This window comes from Lytechinus pictus, chromosome 10, assembly GCF_037042905.1.
Source record: "Lytechinus pictus isolate F3 Inbred chromosome 10, Lp3.0, whole genome shotgun sequence".
Classification (NCBI taxonomy): domain Eukaryota; kingdom Metazoa; phylum Echinodermata; class Echinoidea; order Temnopleuroida; family Toxopneustidae; genus Lytechinus; species Lytechinus pictus.
The window spans coordinates 25,099,624-25,120,396 of NC_087254.1; the positions used below are offsets into that span (position 1 = coordinate 25,099,624).

The 20,773-nt window shown below is 38.0% G+C and overlaps 2 protein-coding genes across 2 annotated transcripts; one reads left to right on the plus strand and one right to left on the minus strand.

Moving 5' to 3' along the window:
* Positions 1-460: 460 nt before the first annotated feature.
* On the plus strand, positions 461-4,657 carry LOC129269354 (ATP synthase subunit f, mitochondrial-like). The gene is made up of 3 exons (XM_064105728.1): positions 461-692; positions 2,155-2,271; positions 4,162-4,657. Exons 1-3 carry the CDS (start codon positions 461-463, stop codon positions 4,191-4,193), a joined length of 381 nt encoding a protein of 126 aa, XP_063961798.1. The 3' UTR covers positions 4,194-4,657.
* A 5,647-nt stretch (positions 4,658-10,304) lies between these two features.
* Positions 10,305-19,578, minus strand: LOC129270374 (uncharacterized). The gene is made up of 4 exons (XM_064106067.1): positions 19,568-19,578; positions 19,204-19,279; positions 17,563-17,697; positions 10,305-12,570 (listed from the first exon to the last, which is right to left on the minus strand). Exons 1-4 carry the CDS (start codon positions 19,576-19,578, stop codon positions 11,629-11,631), a joined length of 1,164 nt encoding a protein of 387 aa, XP_063962137.1. The 3' UTR covers positions 10,305-11,628.
* Between the last annotated feature and the right edge of the window lie 1,195 nt (positions 19,579-20,773).

Sequence of the window (20,773 nt, forward strand, 5' to 3'; positions counted from 1 at the left end):
ACTCACAGAAAAGGCAAGACTCAAACACAAAGGTGTGGCAGTGCAGATCTTGGTTGCATTGCCGATGGGTGGATCTACATCAATATTCAAGTGATAAAAACTTTCTGGTTATTCATTCAATCTTTCTCAAATATTTATTAATCTGTTCTTTGTTTTTTTTTCTCTTTTGTATGAATTCAACTTGTTTCAAGGGTGTCATTCTCATTTAATCATGTGGAAAATATTATCTGTGTAATAATTTCAATATTGAAGTTATTTCTCCTAAATATCCCAGGGTCTTTCAAGCAGATACACTTGCCTCTTTCAAAAATTGTAGACAATGGTTTATATGTTTTTTTTTTTTTTTGCAGTTAGTCGCCTACCTCTACCTGCCCCTTGTATTACACAGTCCCTCCATAAATTTTGAAAGATAAACTTAAATTAGACAAAAGAAAGTATTCAGTTTGATCTTAGCAGAGAAATGCAAGCCCTCAACTCAACATGCCAGATAAGTAGTTGCTCTGTGGGAATACAGGTTTTTTATTTGGTGACAATTGGCAATATTTTACTATTATTTGAATGTATTGTCTTTTTGTATTGTTTAGCTATTGCCGAGTTGAGACTGAGTGAGGTGAAGCTTGGTCAGCTTCCCAGGTGGCTGTCAACAACCTGCTCCTTCACACCAGCTGGTCTCGTCAGAGCCTTTGGAAGAGGTAAGAACAGGATACAATGAAGCCTTGATAGTTGTATCGTGGGTCAATTTTTTTAATCAATTGCAGCATTATGCTTTGAATATTTTTTTTTATTCTAGAGCATATATTCAAGGGAAGGAGTCACATAATTCCCAAAATTAAAATTGATGTTGATGTGAGGTGGATCAGACTGTTTTATAGGAAATATCACTAAAACCACTTGAGAGTCGTTTCAGGTCTTATAGAAATTAAGACATAAAAAAAACGAGTTTCTGAGAGAGAGGCCAGGGCTCTATGCATAAAATTGGCTTACCTTTTGTTAAATCTTTTGCCAGACTTAGCCAGGTATATTGGCAAATTATAATCTTGCTCCAGTTTTGTCCATCACCATGGTACCATAAATCTAAAATATAGCTTGTGTTCTTAATTGATCTCTAAATAATGAAGGATGTTAATAACATTCTTAGGAAGCAGAAAACTTTCTGAAAAAAATGGCAATTATCTGAATAACCAAATGTTGTAATCATCTTTTCTTATCTTTTTTTCATTTGGCAAAGTGTTGAAAATTATTAGTTGAAATCAAGAACTAAAGGGTGGACATATCAAAGGTGGATAAGATGACATGCACTGTCTTTGAACCTATTCTGCCAACTTTGCCAATTGGCAAGGCTCTATGGCAGTCTCAGGCCAAGCAACAGTGCTACATTAAAACTGATGTGTTATCATTGCCCGAGTAAGGTCATTTTACTCAGCATAATGCAGCAGTTACATGAATGCATCTTACTATTAGTGAATGTTTGAATATAAGTATGTGGATGGTAGATTAAAGCACTTCTAATTAAAGTCAATTATCATTCTAATCTTACAAAATTAAGCCATGGTTAGCACTATTGGAACACGTAACATGCAAATGTAGCGATTGGATATCAGAAAGCTACATATTATCCTATTCAATACTTGAGAGCAATAATAGAAAAGAAATATGCATATATATTTCAATTTAAATACATGTTCCTGTAAACATAGAATACATGTTTTAACTGAAACATTTTTTTTCATATCTAATGTAGTAATGCACTGTATTTGTGACCAACACTTTCAGGTTATTAACCTAAACTTAGACTGGCTTTTGATATGTTACCTTTTTTGTTACATATTATATTTTAGGTCTTTTACTCAAATTGAATAAAAATGAAGGTTGTATCTTTTCAAGCAAAATGATAAAATGTTTTGGCATCCCATTTAGCATTCCATATATTCAGCTTGTTGATTCATCCTTTCAAAACAACCTTATTGACAATCCCCTCCCCTTCTTGGGTATCAATTATTAGTTATACCCTTTGTTCAAATGTTCGGTTTATTGTATTTATGCTGCTCTAAGTATTATGAACATATATATTTTTTTCTATATTTGAGGTTAGTCGACCTAATTAATGCCTAAATGAATCTAAATGTAATTTGCCATTTTTATCCACAATTACAGGTCGCACAAGGTATTACAACAAATATATCAATGTAGTACGAGGCAATATTGCTCCTGTTGGCCAGTTTATTGCTACTTTTGTCGTTCTTAACTACATGTGGCGTTTCAAGGTTGAAAGTGAGTAAAAAATTCTTGAGTAGAAGAAATAACCAGTTGTGTAACAATGTATCAAGGACCCAGTAATAATAATAATAATAATAATACGCTTCGTTTATATAGCGCCTTTTCATCAGATACAAAGCGCATTAAAGAACGGAAGAATAACAGAACACAAATAGGGAGTATGAAACATAAGAACAATAACTACAAAATTATGAACATTATATGAAAACCGTACAGAAAAATTAGAATAGGTAGGTTTTAAGAGATTTCTTAAATGAGGAAAGTGTTGGGGAAGTCTTTAGTGAAGGCGGCAAGGAGTTCCATGTTTTATAGGGGCAACGATAGAGAAGGCTCTATCACCTATTTGTTTAGCAGTACGAGGTACAACAAGAGTATTTCTAGTGGCCAAGCGTGTGTTGTATTTGGATGTGTATACAGAGAGGTCAGCTAAATAGGTTGGGGCTTGATTGTTAACACATTTATAAGTTAGCTTATGTTTGATATGATCATTAAAGGAGAATGAAACCTTTGGAACAAGATAGCTTGTGTGAAAACAGAAAAATCTAAGAAATAGATCAACGTAGGTTTGAGAAAAATCGGACAAATAATGAGAAAGTTATGAGCTTTTGAATGTTGCGATCACTAATGCTATGGAGATCCTCACATTGGCAATGCGACAAAGATGTGTGATGTCACTCTTGAACAACTCTCCCCATTACTTTAGTATATATTTCACTTAAATTGCCTCTTTTATTACATCTATCAGTAGAACATGTATTCTTTCTATGGGAGGGCATGTAATACAGATTTTAAAGAATACATCATGGATAAAGAGTTTGTATCACCATACGAAAAAGCAAAAAGACACATTTTCAGGGTATTTCATAGTCCATCAAAGGGAAAGTTGTTCATGTGTGACATCACACATCCTTGTCACGTTGCAAATGGGAGGATCTCCATAGCATTAGAGATTGCAATATTCAAATGCTCATAACTTTCTCATTATTTGTCCGATTTTTCTCAAACTTTCTTTGTTCTTATTCTTTGATTTTTCTGTTTCGACACAAGCCTACTTGTTCCAAAGGTTTCATTCCCCTTTAACATAAAGCCAATGGAGATCATTTATAGTGAATTTAATACCATTGAAACTTTGCCATCATGGTACCGTAGCTACTATGAAAACAGGTTTCCATTTTAGGTATTAACATAGAGACATAGCTTTAATTGACATACGTGTTTATAAAACACGGCCAAAGACTTCTAAAAACTCCCTTCTTTTTTTTTTTAGTGCAATTTCCCATTAGTTTTGCATCTCTAATTTTCCTGTTTTTTAATGCCATCAAACTTGCCAAGGTTGAATGTATTGGAATTGTGAAGTTTAGTACAGTTTGATCAATTGGTGTAAAAAAGAAGCCAAAACAAACAGATCTGTTGTTCTTCTTGAAAAGAATGTATTTACCTTTGCAAGAATCAAGAGATGTGATGGCAAACGTTAAATTAGCAGTAATTTTTGGTCGAATATTTGACATTCACTTTAATGAGCATCTTTCGCACAAATGGGATTCATTACAGCAGAGCTTCTTTTACCCAGCAGTTAGTTACCTGTGCTCAATGAAATCCAAGATATAACCAGGCTTGCAACTAGCATCTCTTTTATAATTTGAAGTTTGCTCTCAATCATCTTTTGATTTTGACACATTACTATCTTACATTCATTAACATGTTACAAGCATTTTTCTTGAGATTTTTTTTCTAATTGTTGATTCTTTCTTTATCTGCACTTGTTCAAATTGTATCAAGGAACTGGCTTATTATTCAAGAGATGATTTTATCTCTTTGTTACAAAGAAAATAATTTGTCACTACATTTACACTTGTTTGTATCTTTCATGTTTTGCCTTTACAGAGGAACATCGTCTAAGAAAGCATCATTGGTGATGAAGATGGACTGCTTTTGACCCGACCTCTACCCTCGTCACTATTCCCACTCCCAGCTATAAAGATAATTCAGTCTCTGTCTTCAATAGGCACAACCAAAGTGGAATTAATTAACATGATCTATTCATAGAGTAAAACATCAGGAAATGCACCAATTAGAAGGAAATTTGAATTTGAACATGATGTGGAAAGGGTTGCCATCCGACAAGTTGTTGCGTTTGATGTGAAGACCACAGCAATTCTCCACTTAAGTATTCAGCCATGTCCCATTTTCAGTCCATCAGAAGTCCCCCAACCTCATTAGATTAGAAATACTCTGTGGAGTGGAATCAATAGTTGACCAATGCCCGCTGACAGTCATCTGTTGACTGTCTTGTAAAATGATATGTAGGACTTTGTATTATTTTGCTGTGTAACAGAGCAGAAAGAGTATATGAGAATTAAAATGAGTTGTTAACCTGTGAGCCTTTTCTTGCATACCTGATTCTTTTTGTTAAGTATTGTGTTTTTATTGATTTTAGTGGTAACTGGAAGGGGGCGATGACTTTCATGTAATATCTTGACCAGTGTTCTACATGTATCTGGTCCCATTTTAGTGGTGGTCGCTATTTCACGGCATTACAACAAAACAAAAATCAGGCCAAGTTAGTGGTCTAAAAGACAAAAGTGAAGGAACATCAGTGTAATAACAATGTTACATTAGCAAATCTTTATCAAATATAAGAATGTTTAATGTAAATTATGCAAATATAATTAGATTAAAGATGGAAATGAATGCAAGTGCAATTCCTTTTTGCAAGGAGTTAGTTCTTAAACACTTTATTCGAAATAAGTGGTGGATGGAACCAGTGTTTTTTATGGGTGGTGGTCAGAAATCTGTGCCGGTTGGGCCCGATTGTATAGCTTATAACAGGAGTGAAAAAAAATCATTGACAAATCACTTTGTGAAATCCTCTTCAGAGTGGAAACTGATACTGACATGCTATTTGTATTTTGTAATCCAAGATGGATTAATGCATGGAATTTATGGAAAGACACTCCGACTTTGGGTGCATTGCTACATGAGTCCACTCCAATAGCGTTTTGATCCCTGGTTGATCTTGGGATTGTTCCACAAAGAATATCAAATGCCCCCCCCAAAAAAAATGGAATGTGAATTTAATTTCACTCATTCATCTAATTCATAAGTTTTTTTTAAAGCAACTCTTTGCAATGGCCTGTGATCCTGGTATGCTGCAGTTCCTTGACTCAAAATATTTCCATCTTTTATCAACCTTGGCTCTGAAAGTGCTAGCTAATAGTAATACCCACCTGGGGCCCGTAACACAAAGCTTAGCAATGATCGTAGAACATTTTTCTACGATTGATTGCATTGACACAATGTACAATCAATCGTGAAAATCATGCGTACGATCAATCGCTAACCTTTGTGTTACGGGACCCAGGTCTCAAACAACTCGGTATTATATATCTAATGGAATGAACCGAGATGAAATGTAATGGTCATTTGATGAGTTGGGTTATTGACTGGAAATAACACCTTTTGATTATGAGACAAGATGACATTATAAGGCCAAGTCCTGGGTCCAGTTTGATACTAGTTAAACAAATGCATGGCCCGTATTCTGAAGTCAGGTTTAACTTAGACCATGGTCTAACTCTGTGCTAAAATTATGAGAAGCCAGGTGTCAAAATTTTTGTTAAGTTGTATGTTTCTTACATCTACTGTGCTCTTTCCTGATTCTTTAATGGTGAAGACAATTATTATTTATACTTCCTAGACAATTATGAATGAATTGAGAGCCAAATGAGCTGAAATATGATATCTCTACTGTTAGTGATTTATGTACCAATTAGCTATCCATACCTAAACCACAACTTTAAACCTGAGTTTAAGTTAAAGTTGAATTAAGAAGACGATTCCAAATATTGAGATATTTACATTAATAGCAACCTTACAACCCCCCAAACACTAATAGGTGATTCGACCCCCCATTTTCTTTTTTCAAAATAGTGAATTTGAACGATTTATCCCTACCCATTTTCCCTGAGTTCGCTCCTGCAATGCCTACCGAGACGGGTGTTCTTTGAGTGTGACGTCACCGGGGGGGTATTCGGTCCCGGTGTAGTAAACAAAGCAGTGCCGTTTTGTGTACTATGCACGTACTCCTTCATATGGAATAACTGCAGTTGAAGTTGTATCTGCGAGCCATAGAACTTGCAAAGAGGAAATGATTAAAATATTTGTGGCCGTACTATTATTCCAAATATGTGAATTCCCTCAGAATGATACCATAGACACTAAAGGAATAATTTCAAGGTGAATAATATGAAATTTGATCGAGATCTTCTCACCAGTCGATAACGTAGCAGACGTGTTATTATGACATATTTATCCGCGTGTGACGCGGCTCTTGCAAAAAAACACAGTTGGTTGCGGAATTGCTTTGTGCCGACCGGCCGCCCGCTCCGGCGCAGCTAGCTGTCGAGCGACCGTACCGTTCTTGTTGTCTTCAACCATAGAGATGTATACTAATTACTATATATATCTTTCTGTCTTCAACTCACTTGCGAATTGCGTTTGTATGTGTGACGGTGACCCCTAGCGTAATTAAATATAGAAAACAACTCAGAAGGCCGAGAAAGAATACTATACGTTTGGTTCAAGATTGTTCTGTGGAATGAGCTATGAGTGGAAATGATCCAGAGGATATAAAAGTGGAGTCAAAGACAAAAGAAAAGAAGAAAAAACGCCAGGGGATCGCTGCACGGCCATGAACTAAGTCGACATACCAGACCATAACATTACACTCAATGCCTAGCTGGGTGTTGTGTGTACTAGTATTATGCGTTCAGCGCGCGCTGAGCTCGCCGCCGGAATTACTTTCCAGCTACTCACTTGATTGAACATCGTGATAAAATAAATGAGAAATAATGAAAATATCATTCAATAACTCACTGTTTGCTATCTTACATCATGATTGAAGAGTTCATGGTGGTTATTCATACTGTTTTTTATACAGGGAAAGTAAAGACTTGTACATATCAGTCATATTTGTTTGATTTGAGTTGCTTTGAAAAAAAATTGTAAAATATCTTTCTCTCTCTGCATAGCATTTCTGTATGACTTTCAGGCACCTCTTATACTAAATTCCCCCCGGCGACGTCACACTCCGAGTGACTTATCTGTACACTCGTCTCTCGGGCTCTGACAGGTGGCTAATTTCATAGACTTTCAAAGCAAAATATCGAGAAGGCAGAGGATTTTTGTGACATGCTATCTGTTTGAACAACTTATATATACTATATATTGTATGTAGAACCTATATTTATGGAAACTCACCCCCTTCTTAATTCAACTTTAAACCCGACTTCAGAATACGGGCTCATGAGTTTACTATCAGCCAATCATATTGAATGATTTCAGATTTTCAGTAGTTTGATATTGCAGATTTGTTATTACAAGTAATTATGAAATGGGCCCCTGATTGAACCCAAGACTAAGCAGACTAGGAGGGTGTTTCACAAAAGAGTTTGGTCAGACAAAATGCGATGTTTCCATACCTGTTACACATGGTACTAAACACATAATTTCATTGATTATAAAACATGGTAGAGCGGTCCCATGAGCTTGATCTTACTGATACAGTGATGGATTATATACCCTACACATTAGAATTCAAGTGTAAATTTGGAAACCTTTGTGAAACACCCACATACAGGATGGCAGTTTAAAATCTGACTAAGTGGTGTTAATTCATATGGCTACACATGTATACAGTATATAAATGCTGCAGTCAGCAACAGGCAGAAGAGTTCTTGTCAGTGATTCTCACTTACTAATTTTCTCTGAGCCTATCATACTTATATTAGCTTATAACATCCTTCAGGGCAAATCACAGACAAAACTCTTTGACACACTCGCCAGATCAAGAAATTTAAACCAAATTTTGGGAGAGGAACACACCAAAATAAAGATAGAGAAAGAAAGGGACAGAATGGGGACTAATGTAGGGAAGGAATGAAGAAAGAAGAGAAAGAGTGATATTTTCTCATGATGTGGTCATGTTGAGCTATTCCTGTAGCTTGATAAAGTATTTGTAATGGGTTTATCCTCTGGGCTAGAATAGGATAAATGTGGATGAGAGTGAATGAGAAGAGATGAAGTGTAGCAAACAAAATGGACTTCAGGAGATACAGATGAAGAGAAAATGATGAGACAGAATGAAAGTGCAAGGATTGGGATAAAGATAAACAATGAGGAGAATGAGATAGAAGGAATCATGATAGCTTGTGAGAAAACAAATGGGGATAGAGGGAGTGTGAGAATGGACAAGAGGGAGAGAAGAGTCATCATATTGGTCTGTGAGTATACTTTTCCAGAAGGTCCTCTCATACTTGTCTTCTGCTTTCCCCTAATATCATTCTTAGTAAAAAAAAAAAAGTTTGTAAGCTTTGGGGGTGGAGTTGAATCTCAGCATTTAGGTGTTGAAACAGCCCAGTACTTTCAGGTCAAATTGAAGAGGAAATGACTTCACAGCCCCTGGCTATTGCCATGTGTTTGACCAGCTGAAAAAGTAAATCTTAACAAAACTTGTGAGGGCCTTGTAAATCTTAAAATAAGTAAAACTACTTCTCAAGCATAGAAAGAAAAATTTCAGGATACACTATTCAACGGTATCTACTTAAAGGGATGGTTCAGGCTGGAAATATTTATATCTCAATAAATAGAGTAAAATTTGATCCAAATCAGATAACAAACTTATAACAAAGTTATTGAATTTTAAAGATTTGCATTATTCCACTGAAACAATTCTAGGCATGTCTTTATGAATATGGCTTTATGAGCTGATGATGTCATATCCCCACTTGTTCTTTTGTATTTTATTATATGAAATAAGGTTTATTGAAAATTTTTCTACCAAGAACTAAAACAATTGGATTGACAACTGATGAAGTGCATTAGTAATGTACTGCCGCAACTTATTTCATCATAATGGAGACACATCATTTACACATGTATGAAAAAATGAAGCATTTATGATTTCATGTAATAATATATGAAAAAGGAGTGGGGATGTGACATCACCAGCCCACCTAATGAATATTCATGACAATGTGCATATAGCTGTTTTCACAAAATATTGATAAACTTCAAAATTCAATAACTTTGTTATTTGTTATCCGATTTTGATGAAATTTTCAGCATTTTGCTCTGTGAATTTTACTCTTTTTATTTAGATATAAATATTTTCAGCCCGAACCATTCCTTTAATAAAAACAAACCTGTAAGATGAAGTGGTTAAATGTCTTCTATCATGGAAAATGATAACTTTATCAAGGAAGGGCACTAAAATATTATCAACCATCAACTTTAGATTGTCAAAAAGAATCAATCAGTGGAGAATGATTCAATGGTTGCAAGAAAGATATAATAAAGCAATATTGACTGGCCTCGGGGCGATACGACATATATCGCCCAAACTAGATTTATATCGCCTGAGTTGTAGACGAGGGTGATATCAATTTAGTGAGGGCGATATATGTCCTTTCGCCCCCAGGCCAGTCAATATTGCTATTATTAACCAAATCAGACATCTAGAGCAACAATCGTTAAAATTTAGATATTTTTAGAGTTTAAGAATGGGAATCTATTTTGATATGTTGAGCAGACTGGTCCTCTAAACTTTACCATTGTGAAGTAATTGATATGACGCGCCCCTGACCTGGGGACACAGTATCAAGCGTTGTCTCAACTTGATTAACATTATGACATATTTGGCACTGTGCGTTTCAATAGGACATGTATACAAATGTGTAGAATATCCGGATGTTAGCTCTGCCTTATTGCCCGCTACATTTCCATGTATTTTCTCATTGACTTTCCTGAGCGGGCAATAAATTGGGCCCGTGGATAAACAATTGGAAAATTATTGACCGGCCATTTGATCCCACTCTTAAGCAGGCAACAATGTATCAAAGTTGTCCTGCTCAGATTTATATATCATTGAATATTTAACAAAGCTTTAGACAGACTTTGACATACAAACTAAATAGATCATATTTAACCAAACAAACTTAAATAAAAACTCGACAATTAAATTGAATAACTAGTTGACTTTATACTTTATTGCACTTGTCAAAAATTAACACAGATGGATATTCGCAAATCAAGGGCTTAAGCTCTTGAGGCAAACAACTCTCAAATATAGCATCAAAGATTCTTAGAAAGACAGGTTATAGCCCAAGCAAGCAAACAATTCTATTAATTGGGAATAATATCAGGAGCTTTTGTAATACATCTATTGATGGAAGGGCTTAGTTTCTGTGCTCTATAAATGAGTGCAAAATTATGATTTTGCAAAAAAATCTACTTCTGAAGTTTTTTCTGTTAGCTAGAATGTATTCAATTACTTATCCCCTCTAAAAATAAACTATAAGTAAAAACCTGAGTAAGTTCTATCAAATAAGAAATATGCGTGTTTCCCTTTTTGTTGAAAAGTTATATATATTATGGATATTACCATATGATATACTAGTAATAATAATAATAAAGAGGACTACGCAATGAAGTCCGACAGCCAGCCTGTAAAACGTCTTTGTTTTATAAAATGGATATGGATATTAATTGGAGGTTTTGAGATATGTGATATTGTTATCTAAATTCGTTTACCATCCATCAAATGACTTTTTGGTATCCTTTCTTCAAAATTGTTTTTCTAAAAATATGTATCACATGAAAAGCAGCAGAGAGTCTTAGCTTCTCAATTATATGTCATTTGTTAATTATATTTGTGATTAAGTCAGGATAAAACTATTCAATAATTCTCTCTTTTTTTTTTTTTGGGGGGGGGGGTGCACTTTACACAAAACAGTTTATGGCCATAAGATAAACTTTATTTATAGATGTGCATAATATTCATCCTTTAATTACTTGAATGACTTAAATGGGAACTAGAATTTCAAATTAACAGCTATTTATGAAAACAAAGCCAATAATGTATCAAAAGTCATATTAATTTAGATCAATCAATGATTGAAAAATTATCTGAATAAAAGGACCATTCAGAATCTCGGATTTAAAGTTTTATATCAAATTGAATTTGGTTTAAATAATTATGCGTTTACTTTCAACAGGTATGATTTTGAATGACACAAATTTGATATTTTCTCAAAAAAACATGAAAAATCTTAGTATACAGTAGAACAGAATATTTTGATTAAAGGTAATTCTTGGAATTAAACGCATTTATAAACAAATGGATTCACTTGGCCGGTTGTCGAGTTGTATTTCATTAGGGGAAACGCATTTGATTAACTAGTTATATGTAACAGGCTCCTTACACCCATGCAAAAAGCTTAGAACAATATCCATAATCTGTACTGGTAGAAACGTTGCCATGAAATACCATTCTGGAAGGTTATTTCCTTCTTATCATGATTTACTATTTTTTATTGCATCTTGGATGAAACTAAAGGCATCTCTACTTGTTCCAGCTTTCTGCTGCTCATCATCATCAGTGTCCACAACGAATCCAAACCCTGTCGTTGGCTTCTTGGCAAGATTGATTGGCACCGAGGTAGTCCCACTCAACATGACAGATGACAACTGTGGGTACATCTGAGAAATATGCTGGGCAGTCATGACTGGTTGTTGAAATGCACCGCTGGGATGTCTTTGGGAAGGCATATCGACTTGAGGGTTTACAGTACTGAGCTTTGAAAGAACTTGTTCTGATGAAGACTTTGGGTGAGAAGACGCTTTCTTTGGGGACACTGTTTTCCAGAGGTCTGCAAATCCTGCTTCTCTGGACATTATGGGATCCACACTTCTGTGCTGAGTTGCCTCTCGATGAACAACGTCTTGATATTCTGATGCTCCTACAGGGTTTACAGGAATGACACCATGGGTTACAGGTGAACTCATCAGAGTACTGTCTCCATGTGTTTCATGATTTGATACTAAATTTGCCTTAGCATCTGGAAGAAGTAGGTTTGCTTCTGATGAGCCTGATTCTGACATGAACTGGTTGTCTATCAACAAATCGGAAACTGGATTTCCTTCAGAATCCTTGGTCCTACAGGAAGCACTTGAAGACATCCCTGTTGATACCTGATCTTCAGGACTTACTTGGGGCATGGCTGCTACAGTCATACCGCTGAACAAAGAACCACCAGATGTTTTTGAGTTGCCAACTATTATAGCAGAGGGTGTTTCTCTTGAAACAGCAGCTTTCATTGAAGTTGTGTTAACTAAGGGTTCTGGTATATCCTGACCAGCAGCTTCAAATACTGACTGGGGCTTGAGCTGCCCCTCAGGCATCAATGGCTGATCTAGACTAGTGTCTGCTTCAAGCCTCTCCAACTGCCGTAAAATCTGAGGGTGAAAAAAAGACCAGAATCTGAATAAACCAGAATAGACTCAAAATTTGACATGAAAGAAATATGACTTGATACTCAAAGCTGACAGTTTTACCTTTATGATAACTTCTATTGAAAATAAGCTAAAATATGCGATTATCAATGATGAAATGTCTGCATAAAACTTTGATCCTAATATTGGGTACTTAATTTGACCCACGCGATTTGCAAAAGACTGACCAACTAACCAAGCAGCAAATACTCATTTAGGAATATCAAGAGTGACACGACACTTGATTGTTCTAAATCAAGAATAACATAATAACAAATATGTGGAAAATCTGTGAAATATAATAGACAACAGTGGTCATAAGACAAATCAGCTATTAGACCAAGTGGTTATTAGACTTATTGGCTATTAGACCAAGTGATCATTAGAACAACAGAGATATGGACTAAGTGGGTTTAGCCTGGATGTTGCTAGCCCATCTGATGATTAGACCAAGCGATATTAGACCAACCGTCAGTAAACCCTCACACATCAACTTACACACACCAACCCACCCACCATGTCAACTACTCATACATCAACCTACACACCTACCCTCCCACACCCCAACCCACCCACCCTGACAACTACTCACACATCAACCTACACACCTACCCTCCCACACCCCAACCCACCCACCCTGACAACTACGCACACATGTACCTACACACCTAAACTCCCACACCCCAACCCACCCACCCTGACAACTACTTACACATCAACCTACACACCTACCCTCCCACACCCCAACCCACCCACCCTGACAACTACTCACACATCAACCTACACACCTACCCTCCCACACCCCAACCCACCCACCCTGACAACTACGCACACATGTACCTACACACCTAAACTCCCACACACCAACCCACCTACCCTCCCACACCCCAACCCACCCACCCTGACAACTACGCACACACCTACCTACACACCTAAACTCCCACACACCAACCCATCCTCCCTGACAATTACTCACATATCAACCTACACTCCTACCTTCCCACACACTGCTAAACCATCCTGACAACTTCTCACAGAACTTACACGCCTAAACTCCCACACACCAACCCACCCACCCTGACAACTACTCACACATCAACCTACACACCTACCCTCCCACACCCCAACCCACCCACCCTGACAACTACTCACACATCAACCGACACACCTACCCTCCCACACCCCAACCCACCCACCCTGACAACTACTTACATATCAACATACACACCTACCCTCCCACACCCCAACCAACCCACCCTGACAACTACTTACACATCAACCTACACACATACCCTCCCACACACCAACCGACCCACCCTGACAACTACTCACACATCAACCTACACACCTACCCTCCCACACCCCAACCCACCCACCCTGACAACTACTCACACATCAACCTACACACCTACCCTCCCACACCCCAACCGACCCACCCTGACAACTACTAACACATCAACCTACACACCTACCCTCCCACACACCAACCCACCCACCCTGACAACTACTTACACATCAACCTACACACCTATCCTCCCACACCCCAACCCACCCACCCTGACAACTACTCACACATCAACCTACACACCTACCCTCCCACACACCAACCAACCCACCCTGACAACTACTTACACATCAACCTACACACCTACCCTCCCACACCCCAACCCACCCACCCTGACAACTACTCACACATCAACCTACACACCTACCCTCCCACACACCCACCAACCCACCCTGACAACTACTTACATATCAACATACACACCTACCCTCCCACACACCAACCCACCCACCCTGACAACTACTTACACATCAACCTACACACCTATCCTCCCACACCCCAACCCACCCACCCTGACAACTACTCACACATCAACCTACACACCTACCCTCCCACACACTAACCAACCCACCCTGACAACTACTTACACATCAACCTACACACCTACCCTCCCACACACCAACCCACCCACCCTGACAACTACTCACACATCAACCTACACACCTACCCTCCCACACCCCAACCCACCCACCCTGACAACTACTCACACATCAACCTACACACCTACCCTTCCACACACCAACCCACCCACCCTGACAACTACTTACACATCAACCTACACACCTACCCTCCCACACACCAACCCACCCACCCTGACAACTACTCACACATCAACCTACACACCTAAACTCCCACACCCCAACCCACCCACCCTGACAACTACTCACACATCAACCTACACACCTACCCTCCCACACACCAACCAACCCACCCTGACAACTACTTACATATCAACATACACACCTACCCTCCCACACACCAACCCACCCACCCTGACAACTACTTACACATCAACCTACCCTCCCACACACCAACCGACCCACCCTGACAACTAGTCACACATCAACCTACACACCTACCCTCCCACACACCAACCAACCCACCCTGACAACTACTTACACATCAACCTACACACCTACCCTCCCACACCCCAACCCACCCACCCTGACAACTACTCACACATCAACCTACACACCTACCCTCCCACACACCAACCAACCCACCCTGACAACTACTTACATATCAACATACACACCTACCCTCCCACACACCAACCAACCCACCCTGACAACTAGTCACACATCAACCTACACACCTACCCTCCCACACCCCAACCGACCCACCCTGACAACTACTAACACATCAACCTACACACCTACCCTCCCACACACCAACCCACCCACCCTGACAACTACTTACACATCAACCTACACACCTATCCTCCCACACCCCAACCCACCCACCCTGACAACTACTCACACATCAACCTACACACCTACCCTCCCACACACCAACCAACCCACCCTGACAACTACTTACACATCAACCTACACACCTACCCTCCCACACCCCTACCCACCCACCCTGACAACTACTCACACATCAACCTACACACCTACCCTCCCACACACCAACCAACCCACCCTGACAACTACTTACATATCAACATACACACCTACCCTCCCACACACCAACCCACCCACCCTGACAACTACTTACACATCAACCTACACACATATCCTCCCACACCCCAACCCACCCACCCTGACAACTACTCACACATCAACCTACACACCTACCCTCCCACACACTAACCAACCCACCCTGACAACTACTTACACATCAACCTACACACCTACCCTCCCACACACCAACCCATCCACCCTGACAACTACTCACACATCAACCTACACACCTACCCTCCCACACCCCAACCCACCCACCCTGACAACTACTCACACATCAACCTACACACCTACCCTTCCACACACCAACCCACCCACCCTGACAACTACTTACACATCAACCTACACACCTACCCTCCCACACACCAACCCACCCACCCTGACAACTACTTACACATCAACCTACACACCTAAACTCCCACACCCCAACCCACCCACCCTGACAACTACTCACACATCAACCTACACACCTACCCTCCCACACACCAACCAACCCACCCTGACAACTACTTACATATCAACATACACACCTACCCTCCCACACACCAACCCACCCACCCTGACAACTACTTACACATCAACCTACCCTCCCACACACCAACCGACCCACCCTGACAACTAGTCACACATCAACCTACACACCTACCCTCCCACACACCAACCAACCCACCCTGACAACTACTTACACATCAACCTACACACCTACCCTCCCACACCCCAACCCACCCACCCTGACAACTACTCACACATCAACCTACACACCTACCCTCCCACACACCAACCAACCCACCCTGACAACTACTTACATATCAACATACACACCTACCCTCCCACACACCAACCAACCCACCCTGACAACTAGTCACACATCAACCTACACACCTACCCTCCCACACCCCAACCCACCCACCCTGACAACTACTCACACATCAACCTACACACCTACCCTCCCACACACCAACCAACCCACCCTGACAACTACTAACACATCAACCTACACACCTACCCTCCCACACACCAACCAACCCACCCTGACAACTACTCACACATCAAGCTACATATCTACTTCCCACACACCCACCCATCCACCCTGAAAACTAGTAACACATCTTACACATCTAAACTTCCACACTGCCACACACCCACACAGGCACCCTGCTTACACATACACACATACCTATTGACCCCAACCCTTCAATCCTCCATGTAGGTATCTACATAACAGCACTTGACACTCTTTCCTACCTACCCACCAACATAGAGGGTGTTTAGTCAGGTAACTTGACATCTCGAAATTAGAAATGGTTATTTGAATTGCGAATATAAATCATGCCCTCAAAAATGGACATGTTTCACAAAGAACTATAACTAAGGTATCTTTTGCCATTATGGCATCTAGGGCTCAGAAGCCAATCACAATGAAGGTTTTCTAGGATAGTTTATGGCAAAATTACCATAGTTGAAAGTCTATATGAAACAGGGCCCCAGATTTCATGAAATCATGGCTTTTGAATATTGCACAGTGTAGAATGACTTGGAAAGTAAAGGTCTAATCTGGCACACATTTACTAAATTTCCCCTTCCCTTTGTTGTTACTCAAGAATACTACTTCTCTAACTGGGAAAATGAGTCTACATGCAGTATCCAAACAAATCATGACTGAAATTAATTGTCTTTTCCCAAGACTCAAGTCGTGGATCTCCATCGGCAGGTAATCTAGTTAGGGAACATGATTCAAATATACAAAGTCAGTAATCAAGTTACTGTTGTCTTTATTGATGGTAACAGATAAGCTAGTTTGGATTGAGTTGCTGCATGTTCCTCTCTTACCCTCAATAAATACACTTCCAGGCAAGCACTCAAAAATCTATACCCTACCAAAAATACCCATAGTGAAAATTTGAAGTTTCATTAAGACTAATATACCTTGAGTGACTTTGCCCTGACTGCTTTATCCTGACTATCTTGCAATGATGTAAGGTGAGAACTGAGCAGACTAAGAGCCACATCTGATGAGATGACATCCTCCTTTAGAATTCCTTCAATACCGAACAAACATAGCTAGAAAAAAATAGAAATATCAAAATGATAGGTTAAGAAAACTAGAAATAGAACACTAGATTTTCACTCAACTATTGATCTACATGTATATGGTGGGAACAATTTAAATATCACTGCATCCAATTCAAGTTATGTCCAGTGGTGAAAACTCATTGATTGAAAGCACAAAACCCTGAATCTGAAAGTGTTTTATTTACACTTTGAATAAAAAGAAACAGAAATGCAATGATTAAAGTAACATAAACATTCTAAACTGTATACATTCAGCATAAATTGGTTCTTTATCACATCTTTTTAGGGTGGCTATTGCACAGTTTCACTTAGAAACAATTATGTTCAACAATTAAATAATTAGTTTTCTACTTTATCTTCATACTACAGGTAGCACAAATGGCAAGCGATCTTAATTTTCTACTTCATCTTCATACTACAGGTAGCACAAATGGCAAGCGATCTTAATAACATTTAGATAATAATTACCTGTATCAAGCATGCAATAAGGAAAGTAGGACTAAAAAAAACATCATTAGAAGAATTGTCATCATTCAGTGAATGCAAGATTATCAATTTTTATTACCTGCAATATATTTATAGAATTCCCATATGATTTATTTGAGTATGAGGTATCATTTCCATTCATTAGTGCATGGATCACAAATTTGGGATATGAAATTTTAATAGATCTAATAATCTTAATCATTGAATTTCTGATACAGATTTTAATGGGAATAATGAATCAATGGGAATATTTTTACTATCAAGGAAAAAAATTGAAACTAATCGATAGATACTTATCTAGGAGTCTTAAAGTCTGAGCTGTTTAAAACTTCTAAATACTCCAAATAATTTTTATCAAATGTAAGTAGATGTTTTCATGATATCTATAATTTGGACTCTATGAACCTAATGGTACATTACACATACATTTAAGAAGAGAGACTATGCCAGACCTGCCAACCTCTGGGAATGAAAAATTGTATTCTGTATTTTCCCCCAAAAAAAGTGTATTTCATAATAAAATGTGTGGCGCACTCGCTTATCACGGCGCTCAAGCTGCATGCAAGCTAAAATGCGCACTGCTCTTGCAGATGAAAAAAAAAAAACATTGAAACATGTGTATATCTCACCCTGGTTATAACACAATGATTGAAAAAAAAAAAAGTTACCTGAAATTACATTGATCTAATGACCATATTTGTGTAAGTTTTATGAAATAAAGACATATAGAGATGATTTTTCTCAATAAATTACGATCTTGTAAAAAATATATATTTTATTTTTATTTTACAAAAACATATTTTTAAAAGAAAAAACGTACTGACGTATTTTGGTTGCAAAAACGTACTAAATACGCCAAAAACATACTAGTTGGAAGGTCTGCTATGCTTGATAATAAATTTTTCTGAAAAGCAAATTGAAATCAATCAAACTGCTAGATTCTATACATATTTATATTTCTAAAAAAGGTAATAATTTAAGATGAAATGTCAATTTTGTTCTACTTACCAAGTGTAGGTTTTTGGATGATGTTAGATGTGAAGTCAGTAGTTCAATTATCTTTTCACAGTTTAATGAGGAACTCCTGGTTGAAAAGTAAAACAAAATATGATGAACTAAATAAATGCTACAAAAATATGTAAATTACATCAAATGTATTCCCTAAAATCAAAATGGGTTGATGTAAGCTGTGAACAATAATTTGACAAATAACATGGAAGTAATGTCAGTACTTATCGGTCATTTCTTTCCTATGAACGACTATAAAATAAACTCTGAAGTTCTGATGAATGCAGAATAGAAAGGTAGGGGATACCCTTGTGTAGTAGTCCACCTGCATTCCCACCTAATCAGTTATATCGGGAGGAGAGACCTGTGGGTCATAGTGATTCAGTTCGCTTCTAGCCTCCCAGGCAAAGGTGATACCAAAGAAATAATAATCATATTAATTCAACAGATAGCATGGTTTCATGACAGAAAAGAGAAAATTTGCAAGAAAACTGTTCTAATGATGAAAAAGCCTAACCCCTAAATAAATGTAGAAAATATATCTCTAAAATCTAAAGAGTCTGATGAGATTGATTGCATGATAATAAATTCATCAGTGCTGAGCATGTTATCCTTTAATTATTACAGATTAATGAATTAAAGGAAATGTAATGTAAAAAGTTCCGAATAAGTCAAAATATTTTTCATTCATTTAACATTACAAAAATATAAACTGAGTAGTTTATAGTGAGAGCAATATATTCAAATGTAATTCTGAGACAAAAAAATTGTAACTGATGAAATGAAACCAATAACAATTTAAAAATAAGAGAAAACAAAACAGTCTGTACAGATGTAGTAGCCAAACAAGTGGAGCGCCTCTGGCAGTCTCACCTGCATCATGCGATTCAATATAGCAGCAGTGCTGACTTTGAAAACTACTATGAAATAATTATTCCAAAAAAAACACCATTCATATAATGATAAAATACTACGTTCACTGACAATAAATAACATTTGACTTGATCATGCAACCTAAGACTTGTCAGTGATACTTGATTACCCCTATATCCACATTTCACTAAATCTATAAACTGTGAAAGTTATGACAGCAATCTAATAATTACCTCCAAAATGGTCAAAGTTCAATGACCTTAAATAACCTTTGACTTTGGTCATGTGACCTGAAACTCACATGACATGTTCAATGATACTTGATTACTCTATGTCCAAGTTTTATGAACTAGATCCATACACTTTCAGAGTTATGATGGTTATTCAACAATACCCCAAACATGGCCAAAGTACATTGACCATTGACCTTGGTCATGTAACCTGAAACTCTCACAGGATGTTCAGTGATACTTGATTACTCTTATCTCCAAGTATTATTATGTCCATGTATTATGAACTAGACCAATATACTTACAGAGTTATGATGGTAATTCAACAAATACCAACATGGCCAAAGTTAATTGACCTTAAATGACCTTTGACCTTAGTCATGTGACCTGTAACTTGCACAGGTTATTCAGTGATACTTGATTACTCTTATGTCCAAGTTTCATGAATCAGATCCATAAACTTTCAA